The 17,268-nt window shown below is 50.2% G+C and overlaps 2 protein-coding genes across 2 annotated transcripts; both read left to right on the forward strand.

Annotated features, from left to right (window-relative positions):
* The first annotated feature begins 4,714 nt into the window (after nucleotides 1–4,714).
* Nucleotides 4,715–16,127, forward strand: LOC136492594 (synaptotagmin-5-like). Its single transcript, XM_066488570.1, has 13 exons — nucleotides 4,715–5,144; nucleotides 5,895–5,999; nucleotides 6,079–6,129; nucleotides 6,251–6,371; nucleotides 7,538–7,662; nucleotides 7,950–8,051; nucleotides 8,136–8,210; nucleotides 8,296–8,375; nucleotides 8,462–8,612; nucleotides 8,685–8,915; nucleotides 14,914–15,210; nucleotides 15,462–15,575; nucleotides 15,665–16,127. Exons 1-13 carry the CDS (start codon nucleotides 5,040–5,042, stop codon nucleotides 15,836–15,838), a joined length of 1,731 nt encoding a protein of 576 aa, XP_066344667.1. The 5' UTR covers nucleotides 4,715–5,039; the 3' UTR covers nucleotides 15,839–16,127.
* LOC136492595 (uncharacterized) lies at nucleotides 8,942–10,575 on the forward strand. The gene has a single exon (XM_066488571.1). It carries the CDS (start codon nucleotides 9,223–9,225, stop codon nucleotides 10,558–10,560), a length of 1,338 nt encoding a protein of 445 aa, XP_066344668.1. The 5' UTR covers nucleotides 8,942–9,222; the 3' UTR covers nucleotides 10,561–10,575.
* Nucleotides 16,128–17,268: the final 1,141 nt, after the last annotated feature.

Here is a 17,268-nt window from a genome sequence, read left to right on the forward strand (position 1 = left end):
CTTCAAGAACTAGGCTTAGGTTGTGATGAGGCCATGAGGGTTAGCTTGACTAACCTTTGTCCGGTCATTTTTAGGTTTTTTCGGGTGATTTTTCTTAGCTTGTGGTCCAGTCCCTCTGATCTCGCTCCTAGATGAGTTCGATACTCTGATCTCATGAGATAGACCATATTTTTTTTCTCTTTTGTGTGAATCACAATACAAACACTCCATGCCCGGAACGCGACCACGGCACAGACCATCCTCGGGCCCACTTGTGCCGAGGTTGACGTTGTCCGGCCAAGCGACGTATCGGCAGATGACGACCGGGAATTCTTCGTCACAGCATGGTGTTTGCATCCACGGTTCATCCCCGGCGAGCAGGTCGTGTTCATCCTGGAGCCGCGCATCCTCAGCCCCGTCGAGGCCGCTCTGACCGTGCTTCCGGGGTTGCGCTACCTCGTGAGGCTGCGCCTAGTTGTGTTCCAAGTTTGGAACGCGCCGCCTGCGTCCCCTGTGGACGATGGCCATGGTGGGGGTGATGCTGATGAAAACGACGGTCCAAGCGATGGCAAATTCCACCACGGGGTTCATGACGGGTGCGGCGGCCCACCGTAGGGGCCGAGCCCCGAGGATGACTACTCCGGCGGGCGTGACAACGACGACGATGGCTCCGCCGACAGCAACTTTAATCGCTATCATCCTAGGATCGACCGTCGTCATTGTGGTCGCTTGTCGCCGTCTTGCCCGACCGCCTTGGCACGGCCGTCCGTACTGGTCGGGACGGTTTGTTGCCCGCTGGTCCCTGGCAGGCATGGGCTCATGCGTGCGGGCGTCGCAATTGGTGGTCCACGCGAGATCCTGGATGTCGAGTCACCGCGGCCTCGAGTGCGTGCGCCTGCGCGTCCTCAGGAGCGTGTGCCTGAGGCCCCGTCACTGTCGGACACTGCTCCACACCACGCTGACGTATCTCCTTTTCAGCTGGCTTCCACGTTGGCCACGCCGGTCGCTGTAGTGCTGACTTTTGCCTCGGGTGCCGAGGGCGTCTGCCGGCTGCTGGTACCAACGAGCCCATCTCCTATGCTGCTGCGTACGTCTGAAGGCTCTTCGGCTGGCTTTGTGGGCCGCTTACTCGCAGCCGACCCGCAGCTACTACATGGGGCCGTCGCATCCAGGCGTCCCCCTATCCAGTGGCCACCGAGGACTGGTGGGCTCATTGCATCGAGGCCGAGTTCGTAGGCCCAACCCGTTCGTCCTACTCGACGTTAGGGGCAGACGTGTCCGCTGGTCCCCATGTGCCTGAGGCTTCGAACTATAACCGCATCCAGGCAGAGTTCGTCGGCCAAAATTGGCTGGCCTGCACAACATACCAGTATGGCCTAGCCCTCGCATGGACGATGCCCAAGCCTGATCACGACAGGACGCACGAGGCCCAGGCCTGATCACGACAGGACGCCACCTAGGCTTACTGCACCGCCTACGACCTCTCCCACCGAGCCTAGGCAACACACGACGGCGTCGGCGGCGGTGTCGGTTGCGGCGGTGCCGGCTCCGACAACACCACGGGAGATCTCAAGGTGCCTCCAGTCGTAGTTGTGTTCCGTCATCACGGAGCCTATCATTGTTGAGCCCCCCACAACTACGTGCCCCCAGGAGGCGCCGTGTGGTGGACAATGCGCTCTCACCGCCGCGTCAGAGCGGCAGGCTCGCGATCAAGAGCAGATGCAGGGCACCTAACCCAACGGTGCAGACACAGAACGTGTTGATGGCCAAGTGGGGAGTACGCCCGAAGCAGCCGGCTACACAGGCTGGAGCGGACGGCGAGTTCGATGAGTACCTGGCCCTGTTCGGTGGGCCCCTCTCGGGGTCCAAGCGGGAAGCGATCAGGAGGCTGTTCCCGGCCAGTTGTGTGATCGACGGCATCCAGCTTGTCGAGGGGGTCGAGCTTGAGGTCTAGGCAACCTCTGCATCCTTGTCGCCAAATGTTGTCGATGTCAAACGAAACATTTTTGTCTGGAATGTTCGTGGCCTAAATGGTCGCGTGCGGCGCAACGTCGTAAGGGACTTGATCGTCCAGGAGAGGGTGTCGCTTGTTTGCTTGCAGGAGACTAAGCTCTCCAATGTCTGCAACCAACTTGCTTCTGAATGTCTAGGAACATCATTTGAGTATGCCTTTGTTGCCTGCTGTGAATACCGCCGGTGGAGTTCTCCTCGGCCGGAGGACGAACGCCTGGTTAGCGTCGCATGTGTCTCTGTAGTCACACTCGGTAACTGCCAAAATCGCCAGTTGCTCTGATCCTAGGGCGGCCTGGTGGATCACTGTCGTTTACGAGCCGCTGGATGCTAATGCCCAGCAGGCTTTTTTAACGAGCTCGCGGCTCTCCACTCCTCGCTGCTGGGTCCCTGGCTCCTTTGCGAGGACTTGCTTTGGAAGGAACGCAACGCACGGACTTTCAGGAATGAAGCCAAGGACGCTCGCGAGCTGTGTTTGGAGATCCTACAGGAGGCCGCGCATGTGGTTGCGGGCCGAGTATTCGACCCTGTCGTCGCTCAGTTCATTCATGTAATTAGTCTCTTGTGTGGTCGCTGCCGCCTTCCTTTGGTTTTTCGTTTGCCACTCTGTTTTATGTTTGTGCAGCTTGACGGGACAACCTTTGGTTACCTTCGATCGACGCCGGCGTTGTTTGTTTGGATGTTCTCTTTTTCCTCTTAATGAAATACGTGCTACAGTGCACGTTCGAGAAAAAAAATTGGACACTTATATGTGTAGGTACTCTCACCTATGAAGTATGAATGCATACATATACATCCTACCCTATAGGCAACCTTTGAAAGATGACTGATAGTGAACCAACAAATCTCAATAATAACGAAGTCACTGATAGACATGCACGCACACACACTGCCTCATAAGAGCATCTTCGAAAGGCTAAGACTAAGCAGCCGACATATCTTGAGATTGATGATGTCACCATAAATGTCTCGCTATTGATGGACATGTCATCTATCACGAAAAAACAACACCATTTGAATCCTTAAATTCATTAAGTAGAAAAACAGAAGCATAGATTATAGTCATACAGGATAAAGAATGAATATTTCCTCAGTAAATTTTAGAAGTGCGAAAATAGCAGTGTTTAGTGTAGCTGAAGCATCATTTGCGACAATAACAAAACACGAACAATAATAATTAATAATATCATAGCATTGCACCCTTGTGGGAAAGCTATAGTTGGCTATATAATTAGAGGATAACACATGAGACACAGATTCATAGTGACAGAGACAGAGAGTGTCGTACGTCTAGTGTATGATGATGCTTATATTCCTTGTGTGTCGTATGCTGGTATGCGTTGGAATTGTTGGGTGATGCTAGAATGCTCAGATGACAACCCAGGAGCTCTTTATCCCTTCTTAGATAGTCTGGGACTCTGGGGTTAGGTTATAGAGAATCATATCTTGATCTACATACAAATATGTTTCCTATGTAGTTACAATAGAGTGCTTATCTAGTCAGTTTTTATGTATATCTACTTATGCATTATCGACTAATGTAGAATCTAGCTCTGGCCAGTTAGTCAAGCCCACCCTATCCTGGGAGCCAGTTTTGACCTCGATGAGGATACCCATGGCCTATGTACTCATCAATAGCCCAAAACCTCCATGCGATTTGGAGAATCGGATGGAGATTTAAGCCTAGTTTTATGATCCCTAGGTGCACAATAAACGTATCTAGTGGGGATGTAGGCCTGGCCGTTCTTCGACTTGTAAAGTCAGGAGGAGGATCTTCTATTGTAACTTTCGAGTAGTTAGTGATCCCAGAGTCATCCTTCACGAAGTGTATTGAGTGGTTTTCTAACATCGGCTCGATAATTGACCCGAGAGGTCTATCAAGTGGCCATCATCACCGGATCAGATGAGTCGAATGGTTCCAAGCCTTGTTGGCTATCATGCCATCGGGTAGATCTTGAAGTCCCCCGCCTTAGATCAAAATATATGCCTTGATTGGACATGATGAATTCGTTAAGCACCTTGGACGCAGCCCTCAAGCTTAGCAGATGAGTAGTGTCTAGAGTTCCTATTGTGTAGAGAATTCGCCGTGCGAATAACCTAGTGTTTCACTACTTAGATGCTCCATCTAATCGAAGTATGTCGTGAAATACGAAGATGGTCATCGGATAGTTATTTAGTAGCCTAAATAAGATAAGCATGTACAATAAAATATTTTCTTTTTCTTTTCTGTACTGTTATTGTGTTGTGTGTTTTGCCGAAAGCTGATAAATTGTTGCCGTATATCACCCTCTATCTCAAATTATATGTTTTTTTTGCTTTTCTAGCCTAGATATACGATATAGCTAGATATATAATAAAGTAATGTATCTAGAAAAATTAAATTAAAACAATCTATAAATTAGAACAAAAGAAAGATTACTCTACGCAGAATATTCTATTTAATATGTTTTCATTTAAATTTTTGATCGAGGAAGACTCGAATTCGATTCGATTCGGTCCCTTTTCCAACCCCATCACACCTTCCCAGAATAAAAAAACCACCCCGCCAGATCATCACCGTCCACCAGAAACCACACCCAAACCACCCACTCTCCTGCGGGCCCCACAAAATCTCTACCCCACCTGTACGCCAGTCCAACGCCGCCCCTCCACCCCGACGCTAGCGCCTCCCCCGCGTCACCACCTGACCAGGAAGCCAACCGAGCAACCGAAACGAAACGGGCATTCGACACTTGTGTTTGTCCGACCCCCTTGTCTGTCGTGTGTCGTCTACGCATTTCCGCTCCCCTGTGTTTTCAAACTCGTACGAGACCAGCGAACCTCCACTTGTTATCCAGCCGACCGTACCCCGCTGCCGTCGCGCGCCGGCATTTGCCCCTGCCCCGGCGCCGACGCCCTGCACCTGCAGCTCGATAGCTCTGCTGCTTCCTCGCCATCTCTGACTCCGCGGCGAGCCAGCCCCCCGTCGGCTAGCGGACGCGGGAGGGCGGCGGTGCCGGTGAGGTGTCGTGCGAAGGAGGAGAAGGAGACGGAGGAGGAGGAGGAGCGGGATGGGGTTCTGGGTGGGGCTGGTATTGGGGGTCGCGGTGGGAGTAGCCATCATCGTCGGCTTCGCTCGCTGCGAGAACTCGCGCGCCGCCCGCCGCCGAAAGCTGGTACGTACGCGTTTCGCACCCCCTGACCTCGGCCGGCTCCGTTCTCGATTCCTCGAATATAATCGACGCGTGCTGCTTGCGATAGGAATATGGGATTCGTGGTAGTAGCTCTTAAGAAATCACGTTGCGTATGAATCGAATCGAAGCGAAGACGAACCGCTTCCCTTCCTTTCCCTTCCCTTGGTTAGGTTGGGGGGCGTTGGGCTCCACTGTCGGCATGCTTTTCCACTGGTTTCGGATAGTAGATTTGGCCTTGCTGGTGCGCCAGAAAGGCCCAGGTGGTCCCTTTCCCTTTTGGGCTCACTATGTACACAGATGCTTTGACGCCTTGTTGCGATGGGAGTTCAATTACTTGAGGGGTAGCAATCCTTGAATCCTAAGCAGGAGATAGCACGAAGCAAGGTCGGTTTAGGTACTGCAATGCTGGACTGCAGGCCATTTGCCTGTTTCGGTGCTTGTTTCCATGGCTGATAGCATGTGCAAGCTCGTTGTTCGTGGTCACGCCCTCTCATTGTGCAAGTTTGCATATGATAAGTTGACAACCACTGAACTACATGCAACAGTTAGCCTACTTTTTGCCCTAGGCCTGTGGTTTGTCCTGATCTTCTCATGGTTTCCATTTCACTAATTTCCATCCATGCGGTTGATTCTGTATATATCTCAAACCTGGAATGGTCCACTTGGTGGGTCTTTTGTCCAGATTGCAGCCATTCCAGATACTAAGAGTGGTCTTCTCTGTTTTTGATGCAGGCTGCTACCATTGCTAGTTTCTCAAAAATGACGATTGAGGATTCGCGAAAGTTACTCCCCGCCGACCTATACCCTTCTTGGGTTGTTTTCTCATCGCAGCAAAAGGTATTTGGCTGTCTTTAGTTAGTTCTAATTCTTCTGCACTATATGTTGATGCATGTATGTTGACGACGCAATATTGCAGTTAAAATGGCTTAATCAGGAGCTGACAAAGATTTGGCCGTTTGTAAATGATGTACGCTTTCTTGCAACAGAACTTCAAATCTTGGACTCAACTTTATCTCTGTTTGACTTGACTTCCATTATGTACAATCTTATTGTATACGCATTTTTTTATTCGACATTCATCATTGCAGGCGGCATCAGAACTGATCAAAACCTCTGTAGAGCCTGTTCTTGAACAATATAGGCCAATAATCCTAGCATCCCTGAAGTTCTCAAAACTCACTCTTGGTACTGTTGCACCACAGTTTACCGGTAGGTTTCTTCAAAGTTCAAACTCCTCCCTTCATTAATTTCCATAAGGTAGCCCAAGCATTTTCCATCACTGTCATACTAGTATTTGATTTACTTCTATATGATCGAACCAAAGTGTGAGATTTTTAATTTGAGACTATGCCACATAGGACTGCACCTCATGTTATAGAAATCCACATAGGACAGTACTGTGTATACTTTTATCTGATGACAATTACTACTGTATATTCCCCAGTTTTTTGGATTACAAAAGTATAACTCACAATTCGGGATGCATACATCCATTAAACTTGACAAACATCTAGATAGGTGCACACCAGGATTTCAACCCTGGTGCATGAGTCATGCACCCATGACTCCACCACCATCACTGATGGTGCTTTTGCCCATGACAATAGGGCGTGTCCAAAGGCTAGCTACATAGTAGATAACTCTGATGTGGAAGAGTGAAGAACATGAGAGAGAATGCTTGCTAGCGAGTAGCGATGAACAAATAGCTAGGCTATTTCACTTAGATTGTGGAGAGAAGAATGTTTGTGAGAGAAGAGATAGATGCTGGGTAATAATGAGAAGAGGGTATAAAATAGTATTTCTTACTTTCTCTTGCGTCCAATTGAGCTGGCTAGTGGCTACGTAGCAGGCTCCATTTTTGGAGGCCCTAAATTTAACTGTTTAGTTGTTACAGAACTGTTATCCTATAAAAGTTCATGAATTTGATTTTCTTTGCTTTGAACAAAAGTGCATTCAAACAAGACACAACAGATCAAGCTATTTCATTTATACTCTAGTTAGTGATTGCTGAAGTCTTTGAAATAAAACAAGAATCAGAAGGGTTTGATGGTCCATTGTGTGAATATCCCTTTAGTTCTTTTAGATGTATAATACGCTGTCAATACACTGGACTGGAACCTACGATAAAGGGGCAGTCAAGTGCCCTTGTTATAGTTCATAGGGTATGGTTACTTCTGCAACCCGTTCATTTTGTAATGCAAAAGTATATAGAAATATTTTTCGAAAAAAAAGTATATAGAAATAATATGTTGTGTTATGGTGAGTTTGCAGCAGTCTTCAATTTCGTGGTTTGTGTTATTTGATTTTCATTTTCTATTTAGCCTCATCAAAGATGTGGTGTAAGTTCCTCATTACCTGGTATGTTGCTGGTGCAGGTATTTCCATCATTGAGAATACTAAGGAATCAGGTATTGTCATGGAGCTAGAGATGAATTGGGATGCCAATCCAAGTATCATACTTGCTGTAAAAACTAGACTTGGTGTCGCTCTTCCAATACAGGTGAGATATTTCACGGCTATGCCCTGGTCCTTTAATATAAATGCCACCATATGAGGATGCATTAAATGCATCAGTTATGCCTACCTCACACAGTTGACCATTATGGTTATCCAGTTGGAATAATTTGTTGGACTTCATGTGCTTGTGCTACATCACAGCTATTCTCTGGTTTACTCATAATGGTTTTTTTTCCCACATTTGTATATGGTATCACGAATAGAGTGATGTCCATGTCAAAATTTGAAAGTGGATGCACCATAATCTGTGTGAGTGATCTTGCCATATAGGTGAAGGACATTGGCTTTACAGGAGTTTTCCGCTTGATTTTCAAACCACTAGTTGAAGAGCTACCTTGCTTTGGAGCTGTTTGCTTTTCTCTACGACAGAAGGTTTCTTTTCTCCCTTTTTTCTTTGTTTTTTCTGACGTGTTGCCGTAATCTCATTTATTTTTCTCAAATCGTGTGGCATGTCAGAAAAAGCTGGATTTCAGACTGAAGATCATTGGTGGCGAAATTTCTTCTGTACCTGGAATTTCAGATGCTCTTGAGGTTTGTCAATACATTAATATTTGTAGCAGATAATTGGGTGTTGTGTTCCCTATATTTGAGATGGTGTAATTATCCTTTTGTGCAGGACACTATAAAAAATGCTATTGAAGATTCAATTACATGGCCAGTAAGGAAAGTCATTCCTATTATACCTGGGGATTACAGGTAATCTGATTCATGGATACTAATGTCATTCTAGCCTGTATATTGTTAAATCACATAGGAAAGATCATAACTGATTATATATACAGTGATCTGGAACTGAAGCCTGTTGGTACCTTGGAAGTCAAGCTTGTGCAGGCAAGAGATTTGACAAACAAAGATCTGATAGGAAAATCGGATCCTTTTGCCATTGTATATGTGCGTCCATTACCAGACAAAATGAAGAGAAGTAAAATAATTGTAAGTTTAGTTGCTTGTTTGTGAGCTGTCTTTTGGAGTTATTTCTAACCGCTTTATTCAACTACTTTACAGAACAATGATCTGAACCCTATCTGGAATGAACACTTTGAGTTTACTGTTGAAGATGCTGATACTCAGAGTGTAACCGTGAAGATTTATGATGATGATGGCATTCAAGAATCTGAATTGATTGGCTGTGCTCAAGTCAGGCTGAAGGATCTACAACCAGGCAAAGTGAAGGATGTCTGGTTAAAACTTGTAAAAGATCTGGAGATTCAAAGGGACAGGAAAGATCGGGGTCAGGTGTGTTAGAATTAATTACTATTTACTTTTAATCACCTAGTTACTTGTGTAATCTCCTAGCTTTAATCTCCTAGCTAGTTGTGCTGAGTTAATGCCCAGCTGGCCCCTTGGGGTTCGGCTGGCCTCTTGGGACTCGGCTGGCCCTTTGGGTCACCCTCCTCCTCTCTTTTTATATGTAATCTCTTCTGTAAACTCAATTCAAGGAATCTAAGCCTGTTAGGTTATTGTCTATCATGGTATCAGACTAAACCATCGATCCTTCTGCTTCCGCTCCCACTCCACCCACCCCAGGCTGCTGCGCGCGCCCATGGCCACCTCTAGCTCCTCCGCCATGGCTACCGCGACCAAGCTCCGCGACGAAGCCCTCTCTGCTGCCAAGCGCCTGGAGGATGAGGCCTCCTCTCTGCGCTCCACCAACACAGAGCGCAGCCAGCAGCTCGAGGAAGAAGCTGCCCTTCTCAAGTCCGCCGCCGCCGCCCAGGAGCGTGTCCGCGCCGCCGCTGCTGCTCTTGACAAAGAGCGCGCGCAGGCAGATACCCTGGAGCAGCAGGCCGCGGCCCTCCGGGATCGCCTCCGCCCCGAGCATCCGGACGACGACGCCGATCCTGAGGATGACGACGTCCACTCCGCCTCCTCTGAAGCAGCGGCCATCGCCCACCTCCACACTCAAGCTGCTGCCGTCCAGAACATCAAGAACCTCATCCCTATCGTTCTTGATCTTCAATCCTCCAACTACTCCAAGTGGCGCGGCTACGTCCTCCTCATCCTCGGCCGTTTCACCTTGAAGGATCACGTCCTCAGCGACGACTCCCGCCCCTACGATCCGGCGTGGTCATGCATGGACTGTGTCGTCCTCTCTTGGCTTTTCAACACCATCTCCGCCGACCTCCTGGACGTCATCCATGAGCACGACGGCCTCACCGCCCGGACAGCATGGCTCGGGATTGAACAGCAGTTCCTCAACAATCGCGAGTCCCGCGCCATGCTCCTCGACGCCGAGTTTCGCACTCTCTGCCAAGGTGCCCTCTCCATCGATGACTACTGCCGCAAAATGAAGAGCATGGCGGATGCCCTCGCCGACCTCGGCGAGCCCATCCAGGACCGAACTCTGGTGCTGAACGTTCTACGGGGTCTCAATGAACGTTTTCAGTTCATGTCCCAGCTCATCACCCGCCAGAGGCCGTTCCCGTCCTTCGCCGATGTTCGTGCTGACCTCCGTTTGGCCGAGCTCAACATGGGGACGCCCTCTGCCTCTCCTTCGGCTCTCGTCGCCGCGCCCTCCATCAGGCCGCCCACTTCGTCCTCGCCTGCGCCTCCACGCCATCATCAGGCCACTGCTGGCCATCAGGCTGCTGCTGGACAGCAATCCAGTGGCAACCGTGGCCGCCGCCGCCGCGGCGGGCGCGGCTCTGGCGGCTCCCACAGCAGTGCACAGGGCGGGACTGCACCAGCCACACCACAGTGGCCCTCGCTGCTCAACCCCTGGACCGGCTCTATCCACATGTGGCCAGGGTCCACCGCCGGCGGCGCCCGTGGCCCTCCACCACGCGCAGTCCAGCCTGCACCTCTGCAGCAGGCTCTGGTGGCCGGCGTGCCACCGGCATACTTCGCTCCACCACCGGCTTCCGGGTCCTACTACCCGTAGCCCCCTCAGGCACCTCCTGCTTGGGCGCCCTGGACGCCCGAGGGTCTCGCTAGCGCCTTCAGCACCGTCTCCCTCACCCCACCTCCGAGTTCCTCAGATTGGGTGATTGACTCGGGCGCCTCCTCCCACATCACCGCCAACCCTGGTATGGTCACCGCTACACCATTCTCTTCCTTTCCCTCCTCCATTGTCGTAGGCAACGGGGCCACTCTCCCTGTTATTGGCACCGGATATTCTGTCCTTCCTGGACCCTTTCGCCTCGACAATGTCCTTGTAGCTCCCGACATTATCAGAAATCTCCTTTCGGTTTGAAAATTCACTACTGACAATTGTGTTTCTGTCGAGTTTGACCCTCTTGGTGTTTCTGTGAAGGATCTCCGTACCCGGAACACCCTCCTCCGATGTAACAGCACGGGGCCTCTCTACACTCTTCAGCTCCCTTCATCCACCACTGGCTCCTGCGCCCTTGTCGCCACTCCTTCACCAACTACCTGGCACAGGCGCCTCGGTCACCCCGGCAAGGCCACTCTTCAGTCCCTTGCGCAGTCCTCCTCCATTGTCTGCAACAAGCCTGAAGATGACTCCCCTGCCACGCCTGTCAGCTTGGGCGTCATATTTGTCTCCCTTTTTCTATTTCGCTATCTAGAGCAGCCAAGAATTTTGATTTAATCCATTGTGACCTGTGGACATCTCCTGTTGTTAGTGTCTCTGGTTTCAAATATTATTTAGTCATTCTTGATGATTGCTCTCATTTCCTCTGGACTTTTCCCCTTCGCGCTAAGTCCGATACATTCCCCACGATTTCTAATTTCTTCGCTCATGTGTCTACCCAATTCGGCTGCACCATTAAATCAGTCCAATGTGACAACGGTCGCGAGTTTGACAACTCCGCCTCTCGTGCTTTCTTTCTTGCTCACGACATCACTCTCCGCATGTCGTGCCCCTATACTTCCCAGCAAAACGGGAAAGCCGAGCGCATGATCCGCACCGTCAATAACATCACACGCACCCTCCTCTTCCAAGCTTCCATGCCCCCCTCTTACTGGGCTGATGCTCTAGCCACTGCCACCTATCTCATCAATCGCCTTCCCACCAAAACTCTAAACATGAGCACCCCCTTTTTCGCCCTCCATGGCACCCTCCCCTCCTATCATGATCTTCGTGCCTTCGGGTGCACATGCTACCCCAACCTTTCTGCCACCACTCCTCACAAGCTTGCCCCCCGCTCCACCCTCTGTGCTTTCCTTGGTTATTCACCGGATCACAAGGGCTATCGGTGCCTCGACCTCAACACCAACCGCGTCATCATTTCTCGCCACGTTGTTTTCGACGAAACAACGTTTCCTTTTTCCCTCAGCCGGCCATCCCCTCCTCAGCAGGAACTTGATTTTCTAACTGACGACGACACCATTCCAGTGTCTCCCCTTCCTGCAGGTACACCCGGCGCTGCTGCCCCCTTCCAGTTGGTGCCTCTGGCACCATCTCTGGCACGCGCAGGCACGCCGGCGTCCAGGGCCCCGGTGCTGCCAGCGCCCTCCACCCCGGCACCACCGGCTGTGTCCCGGGGGTCCCCGGCGTCCTCTGTACAGACGCCCCTTGTACAGGCGCCCCCTATACAGGCGCCGGCTCCACCCGTCGTCCACGTCTACAGCCGGCGCGCCCCCCCCCCCCCCCCTCGGTGATTGCGCCTCAGAAGCCGCCTATTATTCATGTCTACAGCAGGCGTGCTCCTACTCCTGCCCCGCCACCCGAGCGCCTCCTCGACGTTCCAGCATGGTCCCCTCTCCACCTCGCTATGTCAAGAGCGATCCTCCGGTTCCTGCTGGTGTTGTTTCCATTCCGCCGGTCGCCAACTCCCACGGCATGGCGACCCGTGGAAAAACAAGCTACCGGCAGCCTCGCCTCGCCTTGCATACCGAGGCCTTGTCTCCCCTACCGCGGTCCTGTCGGGATGCCCTTGCTGATCCTCATTGGCGCCAGGCCATGGAAGATGAATATGCGGCTCTTCAGGACAACCACACCTGGGACCTCGTCCCCCGCCCCACCAAGGCCAATGTTGTTACTGGAAAATGGATTTTCAAACACAAGTTCCATGCCGATGGCTCATTGGAGAGATACAAGGCTCGTTGGGTACTTCGGGGATTCACTCAACGCCCCGGTGTTGATTATGATGAAACTTTCAGCCCGGTTGTCAAGCCAGCCACTGTTCGGACAGTCGTCACGGTGGCACACTCTAGGGATTGGCCGATTCATCAACTTGACGTGAAGAACGCTTTCCTCCACGGGACTCTTTCAGAAACAGTATACTGCTCTCAGCCTACTGGGTTCGCTGATCCTGCACTTCCAGATCATGTCTGTAGACTCAACAAATCCCTCTACGGCTTGAAGCAAGCCCCGCGGGCCTGGTACAACTGCTTTGCCTCCTTTCTGATCTCTCTGGGGTTCACTGAAGCCAAGTCAGACACATCTCTCTTCATATTCAGCCGTGGCACCGAGACAGTCTACTTGCTCTTATATGTGGATGACATTGTCCTTACGGCTTCATGTCAGCAACTCCTTCACCGTGTCATTGCTGCTTTGAAAAAGGAGTTCGCCATGAAAGATCTTGGACCCCTACATCACTTCCTTGGCGTTGCAGTTCAGCGCCACAGGGATTCTGTTCTCCTTTCACAGCGTCAGTACACTCTGGACATACTTGCTCGCCATGGCATGAGTGACTGCAAGCCTTGCTCCACTCCAGTTGACACTTGTGCAAAGGTACCAGCTGATGCCGGCCCGTCTGTTGCTGATCCCACTGCTTATCGCAGCCTTGTGGGTGCCCTCCAGTACCTCACCTTCACCAGGCCCGACATTGCCTATGCCGTCCAACAAGTGTGCCTTCATATGCATGATCCGCGGGAAACTCACCTTGTCGCTGACAAGCGGATCCTTCGCTATCTTCAGGGCACCCTCAGCCATGGTCTAGTCATTCCCCGAACAGCCCCAACACAGCTCCGTGTCTACACCGACGCTGATTGGGCCGGCTGCCCGGACACCCGCCGCTCCACCTCCGGCTACGTCGTCTTCCTCGGAGGCAGCCTGGTCTCCTGGTCCTCCAAGCGGCAGCCCACTGTCTCTCGGTCCAGCGCCGAGGCAGAGTACCGGGCTGTTGCCAACGGCGTCGCTGAAGCCACTTGGCTGCGGCAACTGCTCCAGGAACTTCACCATCCCCTGGACTCCGCATGCCTCATCTACTGCGACAATGTCAGCGCCTGCTACCTCTCCACCAACCCCGTTCAACATCAGCGCACCAAGCACGTGGAAATCGACCTTCACTTCGTCCGTGAACGTGTCGCCATGGGTGCAGTCCGGGTTCTTCATGTGCCCACCACGTCGCAATTCGCCGATGTCTTCACCAAGGGGCTCCCTTCTTCTGTCTTCATGGATTTTCGCTCCAGTCTAAATGTTTGCTCCACCGACGATCTGACTGTGCCCCAAAACCGAAACCCGAAATCGAAACCCGAATCCGCCCCGAAAACCGATTCGGGTGGAAATCCATCACCAAAACCAAACCCGCGGATACCCGAAACCCGAACGGATACCCGAAACCCGAATGGATATCCGAAACCCGCGGATATATATACACATATTCACATGTATAAACAAGAGGCAACAAATAATAAATATTTTCATGAGTCAACTTTAAATAAATTTAATAATCTAAGTAAACAAATTATTATTAGTATATTATAAAACATGAGTTTTAATTCCAAATGATTTATTTTGGATATCCATTGGATATCCACGGGTGGAAAACCAAACCCGAAACCGAACCCGATTGGTTTCGGGGCCCCGAACCCGAAAACCGTGGGTGAAAAACCATCCCCAAACCCGAACCCGCAGAACCCGAAACCCGCGGATATCCGCCCCAAACCCAATCCGTTGCCATCCATAGCGGGGGGTGTTAGAATTAATTGCTATTTACTTTTAATCACCTAGTTACTTGTGTAATCTCCTAGCTTTAATCTCCTAGCTAGTTGTGCTGAGTTAATGCCCAGCTGGCCCCTTGGGGTTCGGCTGGCCTCTTGGGACTCGGCTGGCCCTTTGGGTCACCCTCCTCCTCTCTTTTTATATGTAATCTCTTCTGTAAACTCAATTCAAGGAATCTAAGCCTGTTAGGCTATTGTCTATCAAGGTGAGCCTGATTTTCATGAAAGCAGCCCTGCTAACTTTTCCTTTCCCTGACCCTAGAAACTTGTCTTATTTCTTTTTCTTTTTGAGGAACAAGATTTACCATGCCTTGTTATCATCCATCAGGGGTGTTGTCATAGAGGTAACATAATATTTTCCTCGTGGCATACATGATTAAAACAGGTGCACCTTGAGCTGCTCTACTGTCCATTTGACATGAAGGAAGAGGCACCAAATCCTTTCAGCCAACAGTTTTCGATGACTTCATTGGAGAGAACAATGACAAACATGGAAAATGGATCAGGGGGCTCTAGTTTTGATAGGCTGTCTTCTAGAAAGAAAAGAGAAATTATCATACGAGGAGTCCTTTCAGTAACAGTGATATCTGGGGAGGATCTGCCTGCGATGGATATGAATGGAAAATCTGACCCATATGTAGTACTTTCTCTCAAGAAGACAAAGACAAAGTACAAGACAAGGGTAATTTCTTCATCAAATACAAATTACTTAATGATGTGTACATATCTCCGAGTCGTATTGAACTGCTATGTCTAAACATGATTAGTCAAGTTTTTTTATGGACTCACAAAGATGACATCAGTTTGGTTTGCCACATATTGTGTTTAATTCTATTTATAATTCGATCAGTAGAGAACCATAATAGTGCTATGCTCAGAAAATGCTTGGACAAAGCAAGTCTTTAACTGCCCCTATGATGTGACTGACCACAGGTTGTGAACGAAAGCTTGAACCCAGTATGGAATCAGACTTTTGATTTTGTCGTTGAAGATGGCTTACATGACATGCTTATGCTGGAAGTATATGACCATGACACTTTTCGTAGAGTAAGTTCAACTGGAGCTTTCATATGCTTACCAGCAGAGTAGTTTGTCTACTGCAAATGTAAGGTAACCGCCGAATATGCTTTGTGTAGGATTACATGGGGCGGTGCATCCTGACCTTGACAAAAGTTTTGCTGGAAGAAGAGTACAAGGAAAGCTACAACCTGGAGGGAGCAAAGAGTGGGAAGCTGAACTTGCATCTGAAGTGGTCGCCACAACCAATCATGCGTGATTCGCGAGAAGCGGACAGCTTAAGGTTCAGATAAGCGCAGTAAGTGTGCACGTATGGGTGCACGTCTATTTTGGGGAGCTGGGCTGGCTGCTGTCCATGGTGTTTTGGGGGTTCTGACTCGGCCTTGAGACCTGCTTGGTTGAGCGTTTGTAAATTTTTCAGGTGCAAATTTATCCGTTGCACATATGCATGCGGCTTTTTCAGGTGCAAATTGATCCGTTGCACATATACATGCGGCTGCTATGTTTCGATCGGTTAAGCTGTCGGCGCATCGTGTATCCTCCTTGTAATGCCATATTCATAGTAGAAAAATGTGTAAACCAGGAATCTAGTGGAAACAAAATTAGCAGTTGACGCAATCACAGTCACGGATGGTTGCTCCCATCAAGCTCACCATGGTTAATGTACGCAGACGCTCCAATGTCGTGCTGTCGTGCACTGCATTGTATCGAAAGATGCTTCGACTGGAGTTGCTTTCCGCAACTGTATGTTGGGACGACGCATGCGAACTCTGCTGGCAGATTGTGACGTCGGAGCGCGAGGAAAATGACGTACACACTTGCGTTTCACGTGCAGCGTGTGAGTACTGTCGTTAGAAAGGGAAGGAACAAAAAGACAGTCGCTTGAGATTTCTGATATAGGTGCGGTAGTGCCCATCTGACATTGGCTAAAAATGAAAGTACATATCTTGGTGCCAGAATTTCATATTTTCATGCAACGTCAAATGGGAAGTCTGAAAGGGGGTCCTTCAGGTTCCCTTGCTCCAACTTCTCTACCGCAATTACAAATACGGAGTAGATCAGAAAATACACGAAAAGCACACAAATCACACGCGGACCATTGTACGTAGCAGGCATCCAATTCGTCCCATCTCTTAGCGCAGCATGCGTGCCTCGTCGCACAAAACAAAGATCCTAATAAAAGGCCAAAGCAAAGTTCCTGACATATGGCGGCTGCAACATGCAATAGACTAGTCTCTCCGAGAAACTCCGGTCAACGGAGGGACACGGACTCACTAAAGCAGCCAAACACCATTTCCTAACCAACTAGCATATGAAAGACATCGCAGCCAAAAAAAAAAAAGCCCAAAGCTCACGAAATATTCTCACATTTGGAGCTGGACGGAGGCTTTCAGACCCGGACAGGAGGCGCACGAGCATCCCAGAGTTTCCATCTTCGGCGGATTCGTTTGGACACATTTGGAGCTGGACGGAGGGCTTTCAGACCCGGACAGGTGGCGCACGAGCATCCCAGAGTTTCCATCTTCGGCGGATTCGTTTGGAGCTTTTGACGCCATCGCCCGGGACAAAACGCTCAGGGCTCCGCCTCCGCGGGCATCCTTCCCTTGCTCCTCCCGCCCCGCGGCCCGCGGCAACGAAACGAGCTCCAGGCGCAAGGGCGGGCACGGAGCACGCGTCTCCGCACTAAAAAAAATGCGGCCTCCTCTGTTCCAGTTGGCATGGC

The sequence above is a fragment of the Miscanthus floridulus genome, chromosome 11, assembly GCF_019320115.1.
Source record: "Miscanthus floridulus cultivar M001 chromosome 11, ASM1932011v1, whole genome shotgun sequence".
Lineage (NCBI taxonomy): Eukaryota > Viridiplantae > Streptophyta > Magnoliopsida > Poales > Poaceae > Miscanthus > Miscanthus floridulus.

Bases quoted from the DNA above. Each gene is read 5' to 3' on its own strand.
- LOC136492594 (XM_066488570.1), top strand. From the start codon at position 5,040: ATGGGGTTCTGGGTGGGGCTGGTATTGGGGGTCGCGGTGGGAGTAGCC. The intron at 6,130-6,250 runs GTACGCTTTCTT...TCATCATTGCAG, and splicing joins TTTGGCCGTTTGTAAATGAT to GCGGCATCAGAACTGATCAA. The intron at 15,211-15,461 runs GTAATTTCTTCA...GACTGACCACAG, and splicing joins AGACAAAGTACAAGACAAGG to GTTGTGAACGAAAGCTTGAA.
- LOC136492595 (XM_066488571.1), top strand. From the start codon at position 9,223: ATGGCCACCTCTAGCTCCTCCGCCATGGCTACCGCGACCAAGCTCCGC.